This window comes from Ailuropoda melanoleuca, chromosome 12 (genome assembly GCF_002007445.2).
Source record: "Ailuropoda melanoleuca isolate Jingjing chromosome 12, ASM200744v2, whole genome shotgun sequence".
Lineage (NCBI taxonomy): Eukaryota > Metazoa > Chordata > Mammalia > Carnivora > Ursidae > Ailuropoda > Ailuropoda melanoleuca.
In genome coordinates, this window is record NC_048229.1 from 36,011,730 (window position 1) to 36,036,804 (window position 25,075).

Genomic DNA, 25,075 nt, shown 5'->3' on the forward strand with positions numbered 1-25,075 from the left:
GAAGGCCACGCCCCCTCACGCGCTTCCTCCCAATGGAGAAGCAGCTCACGCTTCAGTCTCTTCCGGGGCGGTCCTTTGAAAGCCTCTTCTACCGGCCACGGCCCATTCTTCTCTTGTCACGAGACGCGATAGGGGCCTGCAAGAGTCCCGAGTCCCGTCACGTGATGGGGGGGGGGAATGTGTGCTGCGGCCGCCATTTTGCTGGAAGGGGAGGCGCGTTTTACTTTCAGGCTCCATTACCTAACCTGGCGGTATCGCGGCTCTCAGCCTCTTCCGATCTCAGCCTTCCCCAACCTACAGGACTTTTCCTTTTGCGCTCTGATTCTAGGACCTTCTCCACGACTAAGCCATTCTCCCTGCCAGGTGCCCTTTTGATCTCCTGACCTCTGATTCAAAGGTCAGCTCCAAAGTTCGGAACTAGGGCCTGGGATGTGAGGGGTTACAGAGCCTAAATTCCCTGGTCTTTAGCCCTCGGCCCCCCAGATCCCACCCTTTAGGCACCCCACCCCAGATCCGAGCCTTCATTTTCCCAAAACTGACTCCGGAGTTTCCAAACCTCGGCCCGGATAATAGAGTAACTTAAGTTCCTCTCCTGGAGCCTTGCAACCCAGCCCCAAACCACAAATCTAGTTCCGGCTGAAGGACCCGCCCTGTTAACTCCCTGCTTCCATGGTTCCAGATGTCAGTCCTGGTCCTTTCAGGCCCACTACTTAGCACACAAGTTCTGGAACTCCGCGCTAAAACCTTCGGAACGTCCATCCCCGCGACCAACTCATTTTAGAGCATTCTTGACCTTCCAGCACTTGCATGCCATAGACCCCAAAATGATTTCTTCTTGCTCTCCTCCCGTCGAGCCCCCAGCCCCTCCACAAACCCCTGTTCCCCAAGTCCCCATCACTCCAGTTCCTCCACCCCCAAACATCCCCAATTTAGCTTTTCCACCTCCCTCAAGTCTCCAGGCCCCTATTCCCCCACCCCCACCGCCGCCTCCACCTCCTGTCAGGGGACTGGCTCCCCCTCATGTGTTCGGCCTAGAGAAGAGCCAGCTCCTGAAGGAGGCCTTGGAGAAGGCCGGCCCAGTCCCCAGGAGCAGAGATGATGTGAAGAGACTCCTGAAGCTGCACAAGGACCGGTAGGGTCTCGCGGAACCACCTGGCCCCAGGTCACTTGAGCTGTCTCCTCTTGGGGTTTCCCATTTCCTCAAGGTCAAAGAGCCTGAGTGCCTCAGCTCCCTACTGAGACCCGGTCAGGGTGTGCCTGCACCAAAGAGAGATCCTGCCCTCACAGGCACCTAGTCCAGTGGCAGAGGCAGAGCCCTCCCTCACCAGGGACAGCCCCGAGTGGTCAGAGCTGTAATGAGGGAGCGCTGAGGGCGGGCCTGGCTAAGGCTGGGAGTTAGTGGGGCCTGAGAGCTGCCCTGGGTGTGATGAGGACAGTAAACAGCCTGTGCAGGGCGCAGGCTGAAATGAAGAGGTGTTCTTTTCAGGAATCTGCAAATATTTCTTTAACAGGATGGTGGAGGTGGTAAACATGGGATTTCACAGGTGGACGGGGGCCAGATCACACAGGGCATGGGCGCCACGTGGAGGGAGGTGGACTATCCTGAGGACCCTGGCAAGCTGTGGCAGGGCTGTTCACCGGGAGGGAGGCTACCTGTGGGCCCGGAGGTGGTGAGACAGTGGAGGGGTCCAGGAGGAAGCTGGAGCACCCAGAGACCCAGGCGGGAGGGGGCTAGGCCCCAGACTCACGGAAGAAACTTACAGCGTTCTAGACAAGTTTATAAGCTGTTTGGTTAGGACATTTGTAAGGCACTATTCTAAATGTGTTTAGGTATTTATTTCAACCTCTCAGTGATTTTGTAAGATAGGACCTATTGTGTCATTTTCCAGATGAGGAAACTGAGGCTTATGAGGTGAAGTCACTTAGCCACTCTTCACTTGGAAAAGCCCAGTTTGCACTCTGGCAGTAGGCCTTCGTGCTTTTAGCCACTGTGCTGTGTTACCATCTTCCATCAGGATGGTGCTTCAAACTGGGAACCAAGGAGTTTTGGGTTTTCCCCCCAGCCTTCCTTGTTCACTGGCCTGGAACAGAAATACTGGATAAGCATGTTGCCCGGCCCCTGCTGAGCCCTGGGGCTGCATCAGGATCAGAATTTTCTGAGTGACTTCCCAAGGGTGGAGCGGGGCAGGCCTCCAAGGGCTCATTATCCAGGTGATGTCTTGGGCCTGGAGCATACCCTTACCTGGTTCTACTCTAGGCCAAGTTAAGGGATTTTCATCCCTATTGAAGAGGCTTGAGAAGGGATGAAAGTCACAGGAAGGGTTTGGGTATAGAGACATCCCTTCGAGAAATTTCCTGTAATAAATCCATTTTTCTGGCTCCGAGTTGCAAAGATTTTGCACATCTGTTCTTTGCCCCTATAATAACCGAGAGAAGGAGCAGGGAGCAGCAGGTGGAAGGATGATTCCCACTGAGCAGATGAGGACATGGAGGCTCAGGAAGGGAGACGTGTCTCATCAGGGGAGAAGGAAGTCACCATCAGAGACTGGAGCTGCCCTCTGGCCTCAGGACAGCCAGACCTGGGTTCCTTTCTCCACCCCTCAACACTCCACTCCCAGTCACACCTCGCGGGGGCTGGGGGGGGGGGAATCTAGGAGCTGGCTCCCATGTGACCTGAGCACGCTCTGATTCAGTTTCAGAAGTGACTTGCAGTGGATCCTCTTCTGTGCCGACCTGCCCTCCCTCATCCAGGAAGGCCCTCAGTACGTGCCCTGATCTGGGACTCCGACCCCTCTCTGCCTTTCCTGTGCTTCCTGAGGACCGATCTGTAGAGTGGGAGGCCTGGGTTCATCCCAGGCATCTTGGGAGGAGGCGGAGGGGAGGGAAAGGGGGGCTGGAGGGTGGGGTCCCTGGTGCATGCACAGTAAACTGTTGGAACAGACAAGCAAGTGAGCAGTCTTCACCTCTGACTCTGCTTCGGCACCTCCTCCTGGAAGCCCAGGTGACCTCTCTCCCCACCTTCCCGCCCTTCCTGCAGCCCTCCAGCCCTAGCCTTAGGCCGAGGTCACCCTCTCCCCCATGAAGCAGAGTCAGGTCTCCCCACCAGGACTGGGAAAAGGGAAACTCCCCCAGCACAGCAGACCTGTTCCTTACACTCCAGCTTCCGGGGCAGAGGAGGCTCGGTAAAGATAAGACTTAGGGGTGGAAGGAGTGGGCCTGTCTCTCCCCAGGTGTGGGCTGGTGGCCTTGTGGATGGCAGGCACGCTCCTGGCACCACCCAGCGGCGTCCCCCTGGAGAGACTGGTGCAGATGGCCATGGAGAGAGGCTACACAGCCCAGGGAGAGATGTTCTCTGGTGAGTTGGGTGCAGAAGGGTCTCAAGCCAGTCCTGTGAGGGGACCGTATTCCAATGCTCAAGCCCTTCTCCCTGTCCCAGTAGAGTATTAGGAGGTGGACTCTGGAGACGGGTTGTCTTCATTCTCAGCCCAGCTCTGCCCCCTCCTGCTGGGTGGCTGTGGACAAGCAGCTTACCCTCTTTGTGCCTCATTTTCTGCATTTGTATGAAGAGGTGGCAGTTGCAGTGATGATTCGAGGTGCCGATCCCCAGTTAGCCGTGGCTTGCAGCCAGGCATGCAGCAATCCTTCTGTCTCTGTCACCCCTGCAGTGGCCGACATGGGCAAGCTGGCCCGGGAGGCACTGGGCTGCCAGGCTGAGCAGCTCTGCGGTGGCCTGGGCGGTCCCAACAGAACCCGTGTCCTGCAGCACCTTGTCTCCGGACATCCCCTGCTCATCCCGTATCCCAGGGCCCAGAAGGAGCTGAGTGGGGATGGAGAAGGGTGGGCGGGTCCCAGGGCCACACCGCAGCTTTGGCCTTAACCCCCTGCACCCAGCTACGACGAGGACTTCAACCACGAGCCGTGTCAGAGGAAGGGTTACAAGGCCCACTGGGCCGTGAGCACAGGTGGGTCTCCCCTCCCGTACTCCTATATGCTCACCCTGTTTTCCCCAGCCCCCCATGACCCCCACACTCTCAACGTGACACTGGCCCTTCTCCCGTACCAAGGCGGGGACCAGGGCCGGGCTGTCCCCGTCCCCACAGGATACTTAGTAGGGACCTGGCAGGCAGCAGGTGCCTCGGTATCTGCCAGTCAGGGTTTACATGAATAGAAGCTCAGAACACGGACTTTAGGATCAAACAGTTTAGGCTCCAGATCTGGTCCAGCCACTTCCGGGCTCTGAGACTCTGGGCTTTCCTTCCTCTGTCTGGAAATCAGGGTGACAGTGAGCAAAGCATATAAAAGTCTGAACGGCACAGGCACGTTGCACGTGTCGGTCAGTGCTGGCCTCAGTCGGCCTTGTTGTCTTCATTCCACCCACTTGCAAGAAGGCTGGTTTGCATGTTAGGTGGCCTGGGAGGCTCCCCATGCCTGGGTCCGTGGCCTCGAGGGCTCCTCTGAGCATTCTCTTACTAGACCGCAGGAAACCACTGGGTGATGATGCCTGCTCGGTTGAACGCCACCTCCCCCCCTTTGCTACCAGCTGTAGAAGCCAGGATCTAAAAGCCTGTAGCCTTCAAGCCGGACACCCTGGGTCCAGTCCCAGCCCAGCCGTATGCCCCGCCGACTGCTCCGTGACACGGCATGGAGGCAGCACCCACACCTACCCCGAAGGGCAGCACCAAGTCAAGGCTCACTCCCGCTCACAGCCTCCCCTCTCCTCGCAGGGGTCCTGCTGGGTGTGCAGGCTGTGCCAAGCCTCGGCTACTCCGAGGACCCCGAGCTGCCAGGTCTGTACCACCCAGTGCCCAGTACGCCCCGCCAGCCACCAGCCCTGCCAGAAGAAGGTTCCCCAGGAGCCGTCTACCTTCTGTCCAAGCAGGGCAAGAGTTGGCATTACCAGCTGTGGGACTACAACCAGGTCCGGGACAGCAACCTACAGCTGACAGATTTCTCACCCTCACGGGCCACCGACGGCCGGGCGTACGTGGTGCCTGCTGGCGGAGTGCGGGCCGGCCTCTGTGGCCAGGCCCTGCTCCTCAGGCCACGGGACTCCAGCCACTAGCCTGCGGCAGCCCTGAGCCACGCTGAGAGGGCCCTGGCCACAGCTTGGCTCTGTCACCATGAGAAGAGTGCTTGTTTCTCCGTTCACAAGAGCCCGCAGGTGTGGGCTGTGTTCCCGAGGACCTTCAGCCAGAGATCCTCCATGAGGAGTCCCCCTCCTGCCCCAGTCCTTGGGTCCCAATCCCCTTCTCCCACGCCCACCCCCCTGTATTGGGCTCCTGATGTGTGGCTGGGGTTCAAGCCAGGAGCCAGCCAGCCAAGCTCCCTCTCCAGGGAAGATACTTGACCGCAGCTCAACCCACAGGCCCTGTCTGCCCGACCTGAATGTTGGAGCCAGCCATTTCTCACTGGTGACCAGCCTCTTCTAAAGCACCCTCCTCTCTCTCTGGACACGTGCAGGAGCCTCCTCACTGGACCGCTAGCTGCCCCCCAGCGTCTGTTCCCATGGAGCCTAGGAAGCCTTGCCTTTCAAAATGCAACCCAGGTCTTAACCACTCGCCTCCAGAGAAGCTTCCAGCAGATCGTGGTTGCTCACAGAATAGGGATTAAACTCTCCCAGCCCCAGCTCATCATGCTTTCTGCCACCAGCCACACCGGCCTTCCAGGTCGCTAGAGTGTCCTGTCCCCCTGCACCCAAGCCTCTGCTAAGGGTAACTCTTTAATTCTCTGTTTTGGCTCAGAAGACTCCCTAGCCCCAGGTACGGCCCCTCCCCCACCATGTGTTCTGATTTAGGAATGGACCAAAAGTGCTTCTGTGTGCCAACCCCTTTGCCCAGTTTAACTCAGCAAATTCTCTAACCACGTAAGGAAGGTACTAGATCTTCCTCCATTTTACAGGTGGAGAGACTGAGGCCTGGAGAAGTGCCGTCATTGGCCTGAGGTCACATGGCCGGCAAGTGGCAGGGCCAGGATTCCAGCCCGGCAGTTAGTAGCTATACATTGGGGGTGGAGAAAGAGGTTATTGATTGAATGAAGACCTGTTGCTTCCATTCTGAAAGGGGAGGAACAAGTCTGTCTTGGTCCCTGGTGTAGCCAGTGCCCGGCAAAGGGTCTTACTTAGAGCAGCTGTACAGTGTGGTCCGAGGAGGAGTGCCCCTGCTCTCACCCCTGTGCCAGAGCACCCCAGCCCTGCCCCCCTGGTTGGTGCTGTCTGGTGCACTGTCCTGGGAGGACCTGAGGGTGCAGCTGGGAGCTGTCTCGGTCACTCGTCTGTTCCCTACATTGTCCAACACAGAGCCAGGCACAAGAGCAGCAGCTGGGTGAATGCTGAGTGAAGCGGCCTCCTGTGCACCCCAAACTGTTCATGATCCCACCCAGCACTAACGGTGAAACTAACGGTGAAACTGGGAGCTTTGAGCCCACACACCCTAGATGCAAAATAAAAAATCCACAAAGTTGACTGTGACTGTGCAATTTATTGGGGCGTCGTCATGGGGGGGAAGCACACGAAATGACTTTGCCTTCTGTTCCCCATCGCTGCCCCAGCTAACGACTACCTCTGTCATATAAATAAGTATAAAGGCAGTCAGTAGAAAAGGAGCACACCTCCTCAGGCCTGGAAGACACATGAGCTTCAGCTTAGGGAAGAGGGAGGTACCTGGTTCTCAGCCTCAGAGGCTAGGAAAGCCAAAGGTTCAGGTGCCAGGGGGCAGGGGGGCATCACCTACGCTTGGCAGTGCTACTAGGGTCTTTGGTTTGGACCAGGCTTGCAAGCCCCAGGCCACAGCCAGTGGCCCCACCACCCTGCACCTCTGATTCCCAAACCTGTTTTTCCATGGCTGAAAGCCCTTCCTGCCACCAGCTGGCCAGGAGCAAGGGAAAGGGGGTAAGGGGTGGAAGGAGGAAGTCTCAAGGCTGAGGCCGGTGCCCAAGGAACAAGGTTGTGCTGGTCACAGTGCCAGCATGGGGATGTGGCTGTGGTTTTGGTGTGCAGGGGTTCAGCAGAGCTCTTTCAGGAGCGGGGAGGATCCCATGGGGCCAGGAGGGAGGGCAGGACAGGGTGAACTGGGTCCTGCCCCACAGCAGCAGCTCTCAGATGGGCCCCATGGTGTCACACCCTCCCCAGAGTCTGTCAGCACTGGAATGGCTCCCAGATGAACAGGTGGCTCCTGCCTTTGTTCACATGTGAGGCCTGGTTCTCCAGCGCACCAGTGATGAGACAGACCTTCCCCCAGCCTCCGGGAGCCAGCTTGCAGCCGGGAGGGGGCTGACAAGGAGGCAGTGATTACAGTCATTCCTACGGTGAGAGGCACCACGTCACGCCTGTGCCCTGTGGCATCCGAATTGTGTTCTGTCAGGGCTCATGGTTTAGTTATGGTCTCCAGCAGCCCCTCAGAAACTTTCCTGGCTGGTCGGAGGACCCAATCTGGTTCTGATTCACCGTGGGATGTGGCCATGTCACACCCGTCCTCCAGCTTTAAAACCTCCCTATCATGAAAGGGCCTGGCGCTACCTGGTCTCCAAGGCCCTTCGGACCTCCCACTCTGGTCTCACGTGGTGTACAACACAACCTCTCCCATCCCCGCGGTCAGCCCCCCATAGCCAATCTCGGGGTACCACCAGCCAGATGGGCACCATCCAATAAATAAACCTGGCAGTGGGCAAGTGGGTCAACCCTGGGCCAGCCCCTGAAGGAGGTGGATCAAGTTGTCCAGACCCCAGAGGTACCCATCCTCGCGGTTGCCCTCAGCCCAGGGCAGTCGGTGGCTGAGCGTCTGGTGGTCAGGCAGGGCCACTGTCTTGCCGAAGTCAATCATCCAGACCCTGGCCAGGCCAGTGTGGTCATGCACAAAGAGGAGGGAGCTGCCCACCACCTGCAGGGAAAGAGGTCGGAGGTTAGGGGCCGGAGCAGGCACCGGCCTCAGGCCCCCTGCCCAACAGGCAGCTGAGCAGGGTGATGAACTCCGGAGCCAGGCCGTCTGGGTTCCAATCCTGGCTCTGCCACTGACTGGCTAGGTGCGCTTGGGCAGGTGACGTAACCTCTCCATGCCTCTGCTTGCTCATACGCAAAGTGGGAATAATGGAGTGATAGTACCATTTACCTCGAAGGTGGCTGTGCACGTTACAAGTGGGAATTCATCCATATAAAGCTCTTACGCCAGCTGCCAGTAGAGCAAACGGACGGCCGATGTTAACCATTACCCTTTCCCACGCTGGGGTACAAACTCAGATGCCTGCGGGATCGCGCATAGGTCAAGAGAGCCCGGCCGGCACTACGAAGTGGATAATGGCTCCCCCGTGGAAAGACCTCGGACTGCAGCTGATGGTGTTCCCTCCTCTGGAGAAAGGTGATGACGGTAACAGCCCCCCTCCCGCCCCCCGCTAAGGTCACTGGCAGCATTCCATGACCCACACATGCTCATGAAGGGCCTCGCGGTGCTTGGCACACAGCCCTTGGTAGATGCTGGCTTGAGGGGGGTTTTTTAAATCAGAAATAGTACTTTCGATGCCTTCATGGAACTCCAGGTGTGCAAGGCCCTCCCCTCTTCTAGTGGGGTTTCAAACCCCACTGCTCCCAGAGAACCCAGGTGCCGGACGGGTGAGCAGATGGCTGGCAGGAGAGGCAGCCACCGCCCTGCTCTGTTTGGCTGTTGGCATACGGCGAGCAGCCCGGTTGTTGCCACGTCTCCCAACGGGCCGGGGCAACCACAAGTCCTGATTCTGGTGTCAAGTCTCATGTCTGAGATGCTGGCAACTCATTTTTTCAAATGCTGAGTCACCGGGTGGGTGACACCGAACCTGAGCGCAGAAGAGAAGAGGTCCCCGGGCCTCCCCTTTGGGACTTGCGAGCAGAGCCCAAGGGGCAGCGACGAGGATGATGAGGGTGACATATAACAATAAGGAACACGACAGTCACAGCTGGCACACACTGAGGGCTGACTATGGGCCGTGCTTCCATGTATTAACCTGCCTTATCCTCACCCCGCCCGGGAGGCAGGTGCCCTGTTAGCCCATCCTGCCTGTCAGGAGACGGGTCCCAGGCCCAGGTGCTGGGGAGTGCAGACCGGGTTCGAACCCGGAGGCCCAACTCCCGGATCAGGGATCTCTGGGGAGTCGGGGATACCAGGAAAGAGAAGTGAGGGGGACCTGAGTGGGGGTGGTAGACGAGCTTGGAGAGAAGAGGGAGAGGACACACACACGCAGTGAGGTCGCCACGTCACGGACTTCCTGCGACAGCCCAGAGAAATTACTGTTTCCAAAGAGACACCGGCTTCACAGGGGAGGGAGGAGGGAGGGAGGGAGCCACCGAACAGGATGGCCGACACCGATAATTGGAAATCATTACAATTACAAAGTAATTTTAAGAGCAAGAAGTTAGGGTGCCTGGGTGGCTCTGCCTTCAGCTCAGGTCATGATCCCAGGTCCTGGATCGAGCCCCGCATCAGGCTCCCTGCTCGCTCAGTGGGGAGCCTGCTTCTCCCTTTCCTTCTACCCTTCGCCCTCCTCACACTCTCTCTCTCAAATAAATAAAAAAAACGTTGTTTTTCCCTGTGATAAGAGGAAGCTGAGGCCCTAGAAGGTTAAGTCACATCTCCAGTGTCGAAGAGCCTTCCTTGCAGACCACCTGGCTCGAGCCTCTGTTCCCAGCGATCCCATCTCCCAGAAACCCGCTCTGCCGCCTACCCTAAAGAGCAAACCCCAAAACGTGGGGGTTCCCCTTAATAGCTTTGCCCCGTGACTCTGTCAGCAGTTTCTCTTCGGTGCCACCCGGATGCTGACACCCCCCACCGCCCCCCACACAGGGCCTTCTGCTCCCACGGCCGCCGGGGCTCCCACCTCGTGGGTTTTGAAGAAAGGAGAGTTCTCCAGAGCCTCTCGGAGTTCTTCCAGGCGAGCCACGTACTTTCTCTGTGTGGGAGGGAGCGTTTCTTGGTTAGCACAGGGACTCTGTGGGTCCTCCCCGCCCTGAGAGCTGACATCTTATACCCCCAAAGGAGCGGGCAGAACCTGGCCAGGATGGGCTCAGGGGAACCACGGGGAAAATGGGAGGCGGGGGGAGGCTTGGAAGCCTCTGGGTGGCACAGAGCAGAGTGTGGTGAGAGATACATGAATACCCACAATTCCTAGCATCTCCTCCAACCGAGAGTCCCTTTAATCTCGGCTTGGTCAGAGGACTTGCTCTGGCCAATAAAACGGGGCAAAAATGATGGTGGCCTTTCCAAGCCGTCCTCCATTTTCACTCGTTCTCTGGGCCACCTGCTCCTACCCTGAGAATGCGCCCAGGCTCGCCTGCTGGAGCGTGAGAGACAAGTGGCCAAGTCGTGAGCCGAGACAGTAAGCCCATCACCAGACGTATGAGCAGGACCCAGGAGGGGTCAAGCTGGCTCGCGCCAAGCCACCAGCTGACCGCCGATGGTCATCAAGGCAGGCCGGTAGCGGCCAACCCAGGCCTACAGCAGACCACCGCCTCAGGAACAACGACGGCGGTGGTTTTAGCTGCTAAGTTCAGGGCATGGGTGCCCCACTCACCAGGATTCCACGGTTCCCATCCACAAAGTCCTCCAACACCTTCGTCACCTGCTCCAGCTCCTGGGTCTTCTTGAAATTGGTGTTGCATGTCCCGTTGGCCTTCTGCAGGGCAAGGGGCAAAGGCACAGCGTCACACCTTTTCCTTCCCGAGCTGGACACCGAGCAGCCTCAGGGGAGCAGCCTCAGGCACCACCCGGGACCACCTGCCTGTCCCCGCGCTCCTGGCTGTTCAGGAAGAGCGGCCAGTTCACCAGCCAGCCCAGCCCCACCCAGCCTCAAGGCGCACTCCAGAGCAACCGGTCCTTCCCAGGCTAACCTTGAACCCCCTGGCTAAGCCAGTCCAGCCAAGTGGACTTTGGAGAGGGGTGGGTCTGGCTTTGAACAGTGACTCTGCTGCTTCCTAGCTGGCGGCCTTAAACAAGCCGCTTCGCCGGCCACGGCCTCAGTGCCCACATCTGGAAAATGGGGATTGTGTTGGTATTTACCACCTTTAGGTTAAAGCTGGTATAAGGATCAGAGGAGACTGGATGTGTGCAGGATACATGGCACAGTGCCTGGCACACAGGTAAGTAAGCACTCCATAATGAGACTGTTATTTTTTTTTTATATCTGAGAAGGGCACAGAGAAGCCACCTGAGTCATTCTGCCACACTCTGCCAGGTGCCGTGTGGGCGCTGATAACATGGAGGTAACAGGACAGACACACAGTCAAGTGAAGGAGGCAGGTATGGTATAAGATCATCACAAAGGAAAATAAGAATAATGAGGAAGTAAAGAGATGGCCCTGATCTGGCAGGATAGAAATCAGGGTGGGCTTCCTGGAGGAAGTGAAATTTAAAAGCAGACAGAAGGGGCGCCTGGCTGGCTCAGTCTGTGGAGCGTCTGCCTTCAGCTGGGGTCATGATCCCATAGTCCTAGGATCAAGCCCAACCTCAGTCAGGCTCCCTGCTCAGAGGGGACTCTGCTTTTCCTTCTCCCCTCCCCCCTGCTCATGATCTCTCTCTCTCTCTCAAATAAATAAAATCTTTAAGAATTAAAAAATAAATAAAAAATAGGGCCGCTTGGTAGCTCAGATGGATAAGCATCTGTCTTTGGCTCAGGTCATGATCTCTGGGTCCTGGGATCAACCCCCGAGTCAGGCTTGCTGCTCAGTGGGGGAGTGGTCTGCTTCTCCCTCCCCCCCGCCCTTCCCTGTTGTGCATGTGCGAGAGCTCTCTCTCTCTCTCAAACAAATTAAATAAATAAATAAATAAGTATTAAAATAAAAAATAAAGTAAAAGGAGACAGGAAAACAACTGGGAGTCAATCAAGGGAACAGTAGGGGGAAGAGCATGTGCAAAGTTCCTGTGGCAGGAAAGCACAGGACTCTTTCAAGGAAATGAAAGTGCTTCACTGTGGCCTAAAGGTAGAAGAGGAGAAAGAGATGGGGGGAGAGATAAGGCTAGACCCTGGAGCTCCCTCTAGGCCAGGGAACTTCTCTTGAGGGGACTAGGGAGCCATGGAATAGGAGACTAACAGTAGGATGTACAAGTAGAAAGATGGCTCGGGCGAGGCCGTGGGGAAACAGGCACTCTCATGTACCGCTGGTGGAGTGCACAATGGTCCCACTCCTGTGAAAGGAGCGTGACAATCTCTAGCAAAATTCCCAATGCACCTCATCTTCAATTCTGTCCTCCTGCTTCGGGGAGTCTCGTCTACAGCTAAACCTACCCACTCCCAAGTGTCTTGTGTATAATTGATTCACTGAGGCACTGTTTATAACAGCAAAGAGTGGAAACCCAGGTGGCCATCTGTAGGGGACTGTGTCTCATCCACAGAGAGCTATTACACAGCTGAGTAAGACAGGAAGGGAGGAAGGGAGGAAGGAAGAGAAAGGAAGGCAGGCAGGCAGACTTTCTATGGAATGATATGAAAAACTCTCCGGGGCTATATACTTCCTTTTGGAGGAGGAAAATTTAGGATATACAATTGCATTTGTTTGTATTTCCAGGAAGAAACAGAAAAAACCATCAAGTGGTTCTCCAGGAGCAGATGGGGGTGGGGGGACAGAATGGGAAGGACAGCAGTAGGGCTGGGAGAGAGATTTCCCCTCTAAACCCTTTTATATTATTTTGATTTTTGAACTGTGTGAATACCTCTTCAAACAATTAGGTTTAATTTACAAAAAAAAAAAAAAAAAGGAGAGAAAGAAAGGAGAGAAAGAAAAAAGGAAAATCTTTCCCCAAACGGGAGAAAAAGGATCGTTCCAGCTGCCGTGTCGGATGAGGATCAGACGGCGTGAGACAAGGACCTAGGAGCCCAGAGAGACTACGGTGGGAGAGACCAGGGAGGCTAGTGGGGGAGACACCAGGGAGGCTAGGGGGGGAGAGACCAGGGAGGCTAGGGAGGGAGAGATCAAAGAGGCTAGGGCGGGAGAGACCAGGGAGGCTAGGGCAGGAGAGACCAGGGAGGCTAGCACGGGAGAGACCAGGGAGGCTAGCGGGGGAGAGACCAGGGAGGCTAGCGGGGGAGAGACCAGGGAGGCTAGCGTGGGAGAGACCAAGGAGGCTAGCGGGGGAGAGACCAGGGAGGCTAGGGCAGAAGAGACCAGGGAGGCTAGGGCAGAAGAGACCAGGGAGGCTAGGGCAGAAGAGACCAGGGAGGCTAGGCAGGGAGAGACCAGGGAGGCTAGGCAGGGAGAGACCAGGGAGGCTAGCAGGGGAGAGACCAGGGAAGCTAGGGCGGCAGAGAACAGGGAAGCTAGTGGGGGAGAGACCAGGGAGGCTAGTGGGGGAGACACCAGGGAGGCTAGGGCGGGAGAGACCAGGGAGGCTAGGGCGGGAGAGACCAGGGAGGCTAGGGGGGGAGAGACCAGGGAGGCTAGGGCGGGAGAGACCAGGGAGGCTAGGGGGGGAGAGACCAGGGAGGCTAGCGGGGGAGAGACCAGGGAGGCTAGGGCAGAAGAGACCAGGGAGGCTAGGGTGGGAGAGACCAGGGAGGCTAGGGTGGGAGAGACCAGGGAGGCTAGGGGGGGAGAGACCAGGGAGGCTAGGGGGGGAGAGACCAGGGAGGCTAGGGGGGGAGAGACCAGGGAGGCTAGGGGGGGAGAGACCAGGGAGGCTAGCGGGGGAGAGACCAGGGAGGCTAGTGGGGGAGAGACCAGGGAGGCTAGGGCGGGAGAGACCAAGGAGGCTAGCAGGGGAGAGACCAGGGAGGCTAGGGGGGGAGAGACCAGGGAGGCTAGGGGGGGAGAGACCAGGGAGGCTAGGGGGGGAGAGACCAGGGAGGCTAGGGGGGGAGAGACCAGGGAGGCTAGCGGGGGAGAGACCAGGGAGGCTAGCGGGGGAGAGACCAGGGAGGCTAGCGGGGGAGAGACCAGGGAGGCTAGGGCAGAAGAGACCAGGGAGGTTAGGGTGGGAGAGACCAGGGAGGCTAGGGTGGGAGAGACCAGGAAGGCTAGCGGGGGAGAGACCAGGGAGGCTAGCGGGGGAGAGACCAGGGAGGCTAGGGCAGAAGAGACCAGGGAGGCTAGGGGGGGAGAGACCAGGGAGGCTAGGGGGGGAGAGACCAGGGAGGCTAGGGGGGGAGAGACCAGGGAGGCTAGTGGGGGAGAGACCAGGGAGGCTAGCGGGGGAGAGACCAGGGAGGCTAGGGAGGGAGAGACCAGGGAGGCTAGGGGGGGAGAGACCAGGGAGGCTAGGGGGGGAGAGACCAGGGAGGCTAGGGGGGGAGAGACCAGGGAGGCTAGCGGGGGAGAGACCAGGGAGGCTAGCGGGGGAGAGACCAGGGAGGCTAGCGGGGGAGAGACCAGGGAGGCTAGCGGGGGAGAGACCAGGGAGGCTAGCGGGGGAGAGACCAGGGAGGCTAGCGGGGGAGAGACCAGGGAGGCTAGCGGGGGAGAGACCAGGGAGGCTAGCGGGGGAGAGACCAGGGAGGCTAGCGGGGGAGAGACCAGGGAGGCTAGCGGGGGAGAGACCAGGGAGGCTAGCGGGGGAGAGACCAGGGAGGCTAGCGGGGGAGAGACCAGGGAGGCTAGCGGGGGAGAGACCAGGGAGGCTAGCGGGGGAGAGACCAGGGAGGCTAGCGGGGGAGAGACCAGGGAGGCTAGCGGGGGAGAGACCAGGGAGGCTAGCGGGGGAGAGACCAGGGAGGCTAGCGGGGGAGAGACCAGGGAGGCTAGCGGGGGAGAGACCAGGGAGGCTAGCGGGGGAGAGACCAGGGAGGCTAGCGGGGGAGAGACCAGGGAGGCTAGCGGGGGAGAGACCAGGGAGGCTAGCGGGGGAGAGACCAGGGAGGCTAGCGGGGGAGAGACCAGGGAGGCTAGCGGGGGAGAGACCAGGGAGGCTAGCGGGGGAGAGACCAGGGAGGCTAGCGGGGGAGAGACCAGGGAGGCTAGCGGGGGAGAGACCAGGGAGGCTAGCGGGGGAGAGACCAGGGAGGCTAGCGGGGGAGAGACCAGGGAGGCTAGCGGGGGAGAGACCAGGGAGGCTAGCGGGGGAGAGACCAGGGAGGCTAGGGCAGAAGAGACCAGGGAGGCTAGGGTGGGAGAGACCAGGGAGGCTAGCGGGGGAGAGACCAGGGAGGCTAGGGCAGAAGAGACCAGAGAGGCTAGGGTGGGAGAGACCAGGGAGGCTAGCAGGGGAGAGACCAGGGAGGATAGGGCAGAAGAGACCAGGAAGCCTAGCGGGGGAGAGACCAGGGAGGCTAGGGTGGGAGAAACCAGGGAGGCTAGCGGGGGAGAGACCAGGGAGGCTAGCGGGGAGAGACTAGGGAGGCTAGGGCAGAAGAGACCAGGAAGCCTAGCGGGGGAGAGACCAGGGAGGCTAGCGGGGGAGAGACCAGGGAGGCTAGGGCGGGAGAAACCAGGGAAGCTAGGACAGAAGAGAACAGGGAGGCTTGTGGGGGAGAGACCAGGGAGGCTAGTGGGGGAGAGACCAGGGAGGCTAGGGCAGAAGAGACCAGGAAGCCTAGCGGGGGAGAGACCAGGGAGGCTAGCGAGGGAGAGACCAGGGAGGCTAGCAGGGGAGAGACCAGGGAGGCTAGGGCGGGAGAAACCAGGGAGGCTAGGGCAGAAGAGACCAGGAAGGCTAGCGGGGAGAGAGCAGGGAGGCTAGGGTGGGAGAGACCAGGGAGGCTAGGGTGGGACAGATGGATGGACTAGGGCAGGGCCATGGGGAGTGGAGCAGACAGAATCAGTAGCTGCTCAGGGATACAGATAAACAAAACTTGGACACTGATGGGGTGAGAGAGAAGCAGGACCTCCCCGAGCCCGTCTGTTCATCTTCCACAGTCTCCTGCTCTTTCTCCACATCCTGCTTCTTCCCAGCTTTCCCTGACACCCATTTTCCCCAAGAGGCCCTGCCTCTGATCTAGCACTCAGCCCCCAGGCTAGCAGCTCCTGGCCCTCACCTTGATGCCCTCAATCCGGAAGCCCAGGGTGGAGGTCGAGCTCACAGTCTCCCTCCACTGCATGTAGCGGGGCTTGGTGACAGCACCCTGGGCATGTTCCTCAGGGGTGGGGGCCCTGGGGTCCACAGCCACCATCTTCTCATACATGTCCTTCCGGGGCCGGGGCCTTTCTCGGGCCTTCACTAGCTCCTCCTCCAGGTAGGTCCTGGGACACAGAGGACGTGACAAAGAAAACTATGAGGAACAAAGATGGAGGACATACTCTCTGATATCAAGACAAGTTATAAAACCATAGCATGGCACAAGAATAGACAATAAGATCGATTGACTGGAACAGAGTCTAAAAACAGACACACATGGGTACATTCACCCAAGTCATGACAAAGAAGGCCCAGCAATTCAGTGGGGAAAGGGAAGTCTTCTCAATAAATGGTGCTGGGTCAAGAGGATTGCCATATTGAGGTGGGGGTGGGGGGCTTCAATCCCTACCTCACACCATGTATAAAAATTAATTCTAGATGGACTGCGAATCTAGATATGAAAGTTAAAACAATAAAGCTTGTAGAAGAAAACAGGAGATCACACAGTCTTGGAGTAGGCAGATTTCTTAAACACAAAGCTACTAATCATAATGAAAAATGACAAACTGGCCTAAATTAGAAGTGCTCCTGTTTATCAAAAGATTACTATTAAGAGAGTGAAATGGGGGACGCCTGGGTGGCTCAGTTGGTTGAACATCCCCAGACCCTCTGCCCCCTTGGCTGACCCTCAACCTACCTGCTGCCCATCTTGCAGTCCATGATGGAGGGGCCCTCAAAATCCGCCAGGAGATCTTCCATCTGGTTGAAGGCCTGGCCATCCCGCTGCACCATGCCATAGTAGGTGGGCACGAAAGGCTGCAGGGGGTCACTCATCAGCTGCTCCAGGCTGCGCTGCTCACACTGACAGAAACGCTTTAGGATCCGACCATCCTCTCCTGCCTGGAAGTTGCCTACAGGCAGCACAGTCGACAAGAGGGCCAGAAGCTGCATCAGCCAGAGATCTTCTCATCTCCCGCATGCATCTTGCCTGACCCTTCCGAAAGCCTTTCTCTCCCTCCCTGCAACTCTCACTGTCTTGGCCTCAATGTGGCAAGGACAGGACCTATGACTACTCCTTGTCGAAACGGAGTCCTGTTCACAGCACTGTGTCCTCATTTGCTTTGTCATTTTAGATTGTGAGCTCATGATCGGCTGTGGGGCTCTGTGTGCGGTCTGAGTCGAGAGCATGACGTTCCAGAGCAGATGTGCATTTGCTCCGGGCGCCTGGGGGGCTCAGTCGGTGAAGCGTCTGCCTTCGGCTCAAGTCATGGTCCCAGGGTCCTGGGATCGAGCCCCACATTGGGCTCCCTGTTCTGCGGGGAACCTGCTTCTCCCTCTCCTCCCTGCTCCTGCTCTCTCTCGCTATCTCTGTCTCTCTTTCCAATAAATAAATAAAATCCTTAAAAAAAAAAAAAAGATTTGCACGTGCTTCTGCCTGGAGTTCCACCGTGCTAACCCCTGGGACCAATTTAAGTTAACTGACAAATCTGGCATTTCCTGGACCCTGCAGACTGTGTAGATTAGAGTTATGAATTCTTATGGGGCAAATTGTATTTTCAGATTATATTCTCCAAAGATGGCCTCAACAATAGCTCCTGCCCCACAGGTCCTTCTACAATTTCACCATTCCCCATCAAGAAGCGGAATCTAATTCTTCTTCCCCCCTTGAATCTGGGAGGGCTGATGACAGAAGCGACCCTGTGACTTTAGAGTCTAGGTCACAAGAGGAGACGTGATTCCCACTTTCCTGGCAGAGACGCTTGCCTTTGCAGTGCTGAGCAGCCCTGGAAGAAAGCGGACTAGTCCGAGGCCACCATACTGTGCGGAAGCCCAAGCAGCGACACAGAGAAGCCACACGGAGGCGGCCCCCGCTGACAGCCTGCCAGCAACTGATCGCGAGGCATGTGAGTGAATGAATCTCAGAAGTCTCTGCCTTGCAGCGTTCAAAAGAGTTGTCCAAGCTGAGTTCCCAGATACCATGGTGCAGCAACGAGCCGTCCCTGCCAAGCCCTGTCTGGCTTCCTGACCCCGAACCTATGAGTGTAATAAAATGGTCCTTTTCTTCCACTAAGTTTTCTTTTAACCACCACTACCTTCTGAGGGGTTTTCTGGTATTTTAACTCAGCTAGAGTAACGCGAACACATAGAGATGGCAGCCGTGTGGTGGGGGAGGGGGGGTTGGCTTTTCAACGACTCAGATCTAGGGACGAACAAGGTAGGTAATTTCCGTTCTTGTCTTCCTTTGCCGCTGGGCCCACCTAATTTTTCTAGTCCCCACTGGTACCCTTTTTTGTAATAAAGTTTTATTGGAACACAGACACACTCGTGTGTTTAGGTATTATCTATGGCTGCGTTCATGCTGTAACAACAGAACTGGGTAGCTGCGACAGAGACCATACGGCCCACAAAACCTCGGATGTTTACTATCTAGCCCTTTACAGAAACTGCTACGTGCTGGGCATTGTGCTACCACGTGCCACAGACGTCACGCTCAGGCCTGCGGAAAACCGTTACAGCTGCCGTTTATTGAGGGCCTATAATACTCTGGACATGAGGAGAGAACAAGGAATGATTATTTCCATTTCTGAGGGGCCTGTGTTTCAATCTTCATAGAGATTTTGGTTTATCATTAATTTTTAAAATATTTTATTTTCTTTTTATTTTAAGCAGGCTCCACGCCTAATGTGGGCTTGAACTCACAACCCAGACATTAAGGGTCGCGTGCTCTACTGACTGAGCCAACTGGGTGCCCCATTCATACACATTTTGATTTTAACCCTTCAGTTAAGCCTGCAAGGGAGGTATGATTATCTTCGTATTACAGGTGAGAAAACCAAGGCCCAGGGAGAGAAAGAAACCGGCCCCAGGACCCCCATATATAAAGTGTAGAATGAGGATTTGAGCCCAGGACGACGCTTTCCCCAGGGCTGAGGATTTGCTCCCCGTCCCCCTGGCGCTGAGACCACAGAGAACAGCCCTCAGCCCTGATGTACGGATGGCCCAGCCCAGGCCCATGTGCTTCCCGTAACAGCCTCATGCGGTGGAGACAGTCCTCAAGCCCATCTGACAGCTTGGGCAACCTGAACTACAAAGAATGGCTCTAGAACTTTCTTTCCCCAGCCCAGGCACCTCTGCCCAGCCTGCCTGCCCCCTGCCGTCCCACGCACCCCTGCTCTCACCAGCGTGTCCCGACAGCTGGACCCAAGGGTAGTGTTTTCGGAAGGAGACCATGAAGGGCGAATATCTCAGAACCGTCTTCAGCTTCTTCCAGGGTTTGTTCTGTGTGGGGCAGAGCAGGGTGAGGTCAGTGCCAAGGCTGGGGAGGGGAGGGGTGGGATGCTGCACTGAGTGAAACCATGTGGACTGGGGGTCTTTCCAGGGCCAGGGGGCTTCCTGCGATCGCTGCTCCCAAGCTCACTGGGGTGAGCGAAGCCCACTACTTCAGCTATCTCGAGATCCCCCAAAGGTCTCAGCAAAGGTGGGGAAGAGCCTGTCCATTGTTCTCTGTCCTTCTCCAGTGAGTAAAAATAGACCAGGTCTTGCCACAGTCACAAGCAGCCCCCAAGTCTTCCCCTCCACAGACACACACCAAACACCTGGAAATGTCACTTCTGTCCCGAAACCCAGTCAGAACTTCTGGAGAAGATGACAGAGGCAGGAGCTGATGAGTGGAGGCTGAACCACACAGAAAGAGAAACAGAGGCAGATGGCAAGGTGACGAAAGAGGCAGAGAGAAGGGCACAGGAGATGGAGACTGGGAGAGTCATGAGAGCTGCTCCCCAAAAGGCTCCAGCCCCTCCCCCTTCCAGGGACATTCCTGCCGTCTTGACCTTAGGTTACTGATGTGCTTTGGCCAATGAAATGTGAGCAGAAGCTTGAAAGCCAGTACACGATTCTCCGTGTCCTTTGCCCTGCTGTAAAAGGGGGTGGGATGCGTGGAGAGAGAAAGAAAAGCTTCCTCAGTCTGGGCCCTGAGTGAAGACAGCATGGAGCAGGGCCCCCTCACCCACCAGTGGCTCATGGTCCCTGTGCAGTATGAACAAAAATAATCCAGTGTTGTTCAAAGTCACTAAGTTTGGGGGCTGTTTGTTACTACAGCAAACCCTGACCTAGCCTGACTAATACAGAGAAAGGGTTACCAAAAGACCAAGAAAGAAAGTATAGCAAGACAGAAAGGGAGACACAAAGTAATACAGATACCAAGTAATGACAGGAAAGAAAAAGATAAGTAGAAACAAAGAAAGAGAGAAAACTAGCAATAGAAAACCAGTACAGCAAACTGAAAACAAAGATTTATTTGTATCAGGTTGACTCAGTCAAGAGGTTCTTGAGACCGGGTCAGCGTCTAAGTCACACGCATGAGCACGCGTGCACACACATGAATACATTCTGCGCCAAGCACACGGCAGGCCCTGAGGCAAGTACTAGGAGAAGCGGTCCTCTCCACAGAAGGAAGCTGTGTAGCCCATCCCCCACTACCCTGGGGTCAAAGCCATGTTCTCTCCCACCTACTCAGAGCCCAGCTACCTAGCAGACATCTACATGATGGTGGGAAGGTCAAGCAGAGGCAGGGTGTCGGGACTGCAGGATTCAGGAAAGGCCAGTCCTTCCACCCACCAGCTGCCAGCTGTGGAGAGGAGGTGATTAATAAAGATTCCTGTTTACTAAGCACCTGGGACATTCCAGGCACAATGACGAAGACTTGGTGAGCCATAACCTACTTAATCCTAAAACACAACCCCAGGAGGACTGCTGCCTCTGTGTTACAGAGGAAACAGAGGCTCAGAGAGATGAAGTCACTTGCCTAAGTCACACAGCACAGTGCTGGGGTTCCAACTCGGAACCCACTGCCTGGGGCTTACATGCTATACCCCTGCTGGACTATGAAGTCTGAAGGCAGGGATTGGGATTATCATGGTTACACCTGTGTCCCCAGCCCATGACTCTCACACAATAGCTGCTCCAAAAACGTTGCTTGGATTGAAGAAGGTTAGTTTAACGGTCTTTTTTTTTTTTCTTTTCTTTTTTTATCATTAAGCGGATTCGGTATCTTGTCTCTTTCTTAGACCTGACGGTTAATCTGGGCTTTCTTAGATGGTTTCACGTTGGTCTCCTCTCCCATGCCCCCTCCTCCAGGAAGCCCCTCTCTTGATACCCCAGGGGCGACCAATCACACCACCCACCCCCAGTGGTCTTCTACAACACTCGGTTTCCCCCATCATCCCAGCCCTGACCTCTCTGTATGGTGATGGGTCTGTTTTCTCCACTGGCCTGGGAGCCCCATGAGGGCAATGCAATGTCTCAACCACTGCTGTGTCCCCAGCAAAACCAACACAGGGCTGGACACATAATAGAGGCTCAAGACTGTTGGCTGTCTGATGAGGAGGACAGGATGGATGTGCAAAGGAAGGGAAATGGGAAGGAAAGGAAGAAAGTAGTGGGACTTTAAGGTCGGATGGGATTTTCAAAATTAAGCGAGAAGGAAGGAAGGGTTTCTTTTCTGGGCAGTGAGAGTAGCTTGAGCAAGGAGGGGAGGCAAGATGGTGTGTCCTTGGGCTTCACGGCAGTAGAGGGGGGTCAGGAGGGGAGCAGGGAAGCTGAGCATGGGAAGCAGTCTGGAGACAGGAAGCTCTGAACACAGGACTGAACTTCTGATCGCTATCTAGAAGGCCCTGGGGAGCCACGGAAGGCGCTGGAAGCAGGGAAGTTTCCAAAGTTGATCACAAGTGGGTCTTGGAGGCAGATTCTGAAAGGATGAAGAAAAACTGGACACAGGGAGGTCTGGGAGGAAAGCAAGTGAGGGACAGATCCACCCATACACTCCAGAGGTTGAAATAACCGGGTTTTAAACTCACCCAGAACTGAGTTAGAATCCTGGCGCCGACCAGGCTTGACTGACCCTAAGCAAGTGACCAAACCTCTCTAAACCAGTTTCCTCCTCTATAAAACCGACATAATAATAATCCCAATCTCATAGTGATGTTATGAGGATTCGGGGTTAACACACACACGACACTCAGAAACGTGCCTGGGGGGCACCTGGGTGGCACAGCGGTTAAGCGTCTGCCTTTGGCTCAGGGCGTGATCCTGGCGTTATGGGATCGAGCCCCACATCAGGCTCCTCCACTATGAGCCTGCTTCTTCCTCTCCCACTCCCCCTGCTTGTGTTCCCTCTCTCACTGGCTGTCTCTCTCTCTGTCGAATAAATAAATAAAATCTTTAAAAAAAAAAAAAAAAAAAAAAAAAAGAAACGTGCCTGGTGTTCCAAGGGTATGAAGTGTGTGACCTTGGACAAGTGTCACAACCTGTCTGGGCCTCAGTTTCCTCATCTATAAATTGGGAATAGTAATACTAGCTACCTCACAGGGCTGCCATGAGGATTAAGTGAGTTAATATGAGCGAGGAGCTTAGTACAGAGCTGGGCATAAGTGAGCGCTAGCTGCTATTTTTTTTCCCATCCCCTTCCAGATCAGCTGTTCTGAGATGCCAAGAATGTGAGAGAGCAGGTGGAGGGAACAGCTAAGGCAGAAGGACCAGAGGGTCAGCTCCAGGCAGGCTGAGGCAGCTCTGGCTCTACCTGTAGCCACATGTGTGAGCACATTCCTAAGGGAGGCCTGTGGGGTGAGGGGGACTCAGGGCAGACTCCAGCCAGAGGCCCCATGAGAATGGAAGGACCCAGCAGGCCAACCCACTGGCGGCTCTCATACCTGCCTCAGCGCTGACCCTCCCTGAACCTGCCCTGCCCAGCCCTCCCGATTCACCAGGGAAGAACCACACCCAAGCTGGAGGTGAGGGTAGAGGATGTAAACAAGAGTCTGCAGGGGGCCCCGTGGGGAGCTGGGGGGGCAACGGGGAGACCAGAAGGTCCCTGGCTACGCTGGGGGTCCTTACCGTTTGGGGCTCACACAGCCCTTCAAGAATCTGATAAAAGCTGGGGGGCTCAATCCCTACAAAAGTGAATGGCTAAAGGGTGGTGAAGGTTCAAGACCCCTTACAACAGCCACAGGAATCAAGCAAGACTAAATAATTTGGGGTAAAAAGTGCACCCTTTCTGTCCTCCTCTACTAGAGCTCTTCAGATTTTGAGGTTACATACTTCCTAGAAGATCCGACACAAGTCATACACGCTTGCTGCAAAAATACACACAGACGCACACAATTACACAATTTCAGGAGTTCCTGGGCACCATGAAGTCGGCCAGTGGCTGTCCATTTTAGACCCCAGGACTGGAGGCAGTCGGGGAGGAGAAAAGGAAAGGATTAGGAGGGTGCCTGGAGTGGGCTGGTAACCCGGCTGTCAGAGGGAGGAGGTTGACAGATGGAAGAGGTACCCGGAGATGAAATTGTTGGTGGCTGCTAGAAAACTTCTCAAAGCGAAGGCAGGGGGTTGGGATAAAGGGTCTGAGGGGATGGAATAAGGGGTCTGGGGGGATGTGGCTCAAGGGAAGGATGGTTCCCACTCACCCCAGACCTGTCCTCGGGGTCGCTGGCACCTCCGCCCCCGGCCACCACATCATCCTCAGACTCGTCGAAAGAGGAGGCAGAGGAGAAGCCGCCACTGCCCCCCTCAGCCCGGGAGGGGGGTCCCATCGGCTGAGCCTCAGGCTCAGGTGTTTCAGGAGTAATGATGAGGCGGGGTACAGGGGTCAGGGGGTTACACTCCAGGTGAGAGTACAGAGGAGGCCCCAACTCCCCAGGTTCTGGTTCCTCTAATAGGCCATCCTGCTTGGACTCCCCCAAAAAACAGTCTGTCCCAGGTTCTGTCTGCGGTCCATGAGTATCTTGTGTCGGGGGACCATCAGTGCCAAGCTGCGTCCAGGAGCCAACCGTATCTTGCTGTGTTGGGAAACCATCAGTGCCAACCTGTTTCCAGGCTGTTTTAGTATCCTGTTGTATCTGGGAGCCATCAGTGTACAATTCTTTCCAGGAGCCATCAGCACTTGGCTCTGTTGAGGGACCGGCCCCCTCTGGTTGAGTCCGGAGGCTGGACCTGTTCTTATGGGTCCAGAGGTTACCAGCCCAGCTCTTGGCCCTCTCTGGTTGGGTCTGTGACCCATGTATCTCTACCTCAGTCCAGGGCCCGTCAACTCCCGGCTGCGTCCAGAGGCTGGCCCTCTCTGGCTGAGACTGGAGGTCAGACCTGTGTGGACCAGTACAAAAGCCATCTGTCCCAGTTTCCGTCCAAGGACCGGCTGTCTCCAGTTCTGACCAGTGGCTGCTCCTTTCTGGACATGTCCGGAGGCTGGATATGTGTGGCTCCGTCCTTTGGCCGGGCCGCTGTGTCTCCGCTCCGAGACCAGCTGCTTCAGGCTCAGCCTGTCCGTCTGTCCCCGGCTCAGGCCCGAGGCCGACACTCTCGGGCTCGATGTGGAGGCTGGACCCCTCGGTCCGGGCCCGGGGCCCGCCCCCGTCCGGCCGCCCCGCCGGGCCCCCTGCGCCCGGCCCAGGTCGCTGCTGCCCCGGCTGCCGCCGCCGCCCCCCTCGCGGCCCCTCCAGCCCCATGCGGGCCGCTCCCGGTAGCGCCCCGGCCTCTGCCTCGCTCAGGCTCCCCCGGCACGGGCAGCGCCTCATGCCCGCTCCCTAGGTTCGGGCTTCGACCCGACCGGGCCCCTCCTGCCCCTTTAAATCCCGCGAGGGGTGTGGCTGGGGAGCCCCGACTCGCGGGTTCCGGCCCTCTGTGTCCTGCCCGTCCGGCCACGCAGGGGTTAACCGATACTCTGCCCCCCCACCGGGAAAGCCCTGAAGCCCCGCCCCGGACGTGACGCAGAGGGGACGAGCCTTGCCTGGTCCCGCCCGCTTCTGTTGGAGGGGGTGGTCTCCGAGCGCTCCAAGCTGGTACAGGTTGGTTGTGAGCCACCGCGGTCCTGGCTGCAGGCTAGTGGGGCCCATTCCTAGACCCCCGCAACTAATCCGACCTTCCTACACCCTCCAGTGACCAGTTTAGCCTCCCTGTAATCCTCGGTGACGAGTCCAGCAGCGCGCCCATTCTTCAGTCAGAGCCTGGACTGACTTTCAAAGACTTGGAAATCCTACTGACCTGAGTTCAAGACCCGCCTCTGCCACTTAACTAGCAGCGTT

The 25,075-nt window shown here is 56.8% G+C and overlaps 2 protein-coding genes across 5 annotated transcripts; one reads left to right on the forward strand and one right to left on the reverse strand.

The window, feature by feature from the left end:
* The first annotated feature begins 152 nt into the window (after positions 1 to 152).
* C12H19orf54 (chromosome 12 C19orf54 homolog) lies at positions 153 to 6,460 on the forward strand. Of its 3 annotated transcripts, none has more exons than XM_019804283.2 (7): positions 153 to 1,132; positions 2,694 to 2,762; positions 3,231 to 3,355; positions 3,666 to 3,795; positions 3,892 to 3,962; positions 4,474 to 4,787; positions 4,880 to 6,460. In XM_019804283.2, exons 1-7 carry the CDS (start codon positions 825 to 827, stop codon positions 5,060 to 5,062), a joined length of 1,200 nt encoding a protein of 399 aa, XP_019659842.1. In that variant the 5' UTR covers positions 153 to 824; the 3' UTR covers positions 5,063 to 6,460. The 3 variants fall into 3 exon arrangements, with proteins under 3 accessions (XP_019659842.1, XP_019659843.1, XP_002923741.1); XM_019804284.2 differs by having other exon boundaries at positions 155 to 1,132; positions 4,725 to 4,787; XM_002923695.4 differs by having other exon boundaries at positions 156 to 1,132; positions 4,725 to 6,460.
* On the reverse strand, positions 6,457 to 24,618 carry ITPKC (inositol-trisphosphate 3-kinase C). 2 transcript variants are annotated; one of them, XM_019804313.2, is made up of 7 exons: positions 23,462 to 24,618; positions 19,178 to 19,277; positions 16,696 to 16,909; positions 15,919 to 16,123; positions 10,531 to 10,632; positions 9,838 to 9,909; positions 6,457 to 7,874 (listed from the first exon to the last, which is right to left on the reverse strand). In XM_019804313.2, exons 1-7 carry the CDS (start codon positions 24,566 to 24,568, stop codon positions 7,671 to 7,673), a joined length of 2,004 nt encoding a protein of 667 aa, XP_019659872.2. In that variant the 5' UTR covers positions 24,569 to 24,618; the 3' UTR covers positions 6,457 to 7,670. The 2 variants fall into 2 exon arrangements, with proteins under 2 accessions (XP_019659872.2, XP_034494533.1); XM_034638642.1 differs by lacking the exon at positions 9,838 to 9,909.
* Positions 24,619 to 25,075: the final 457 nt, after the last annotated feature.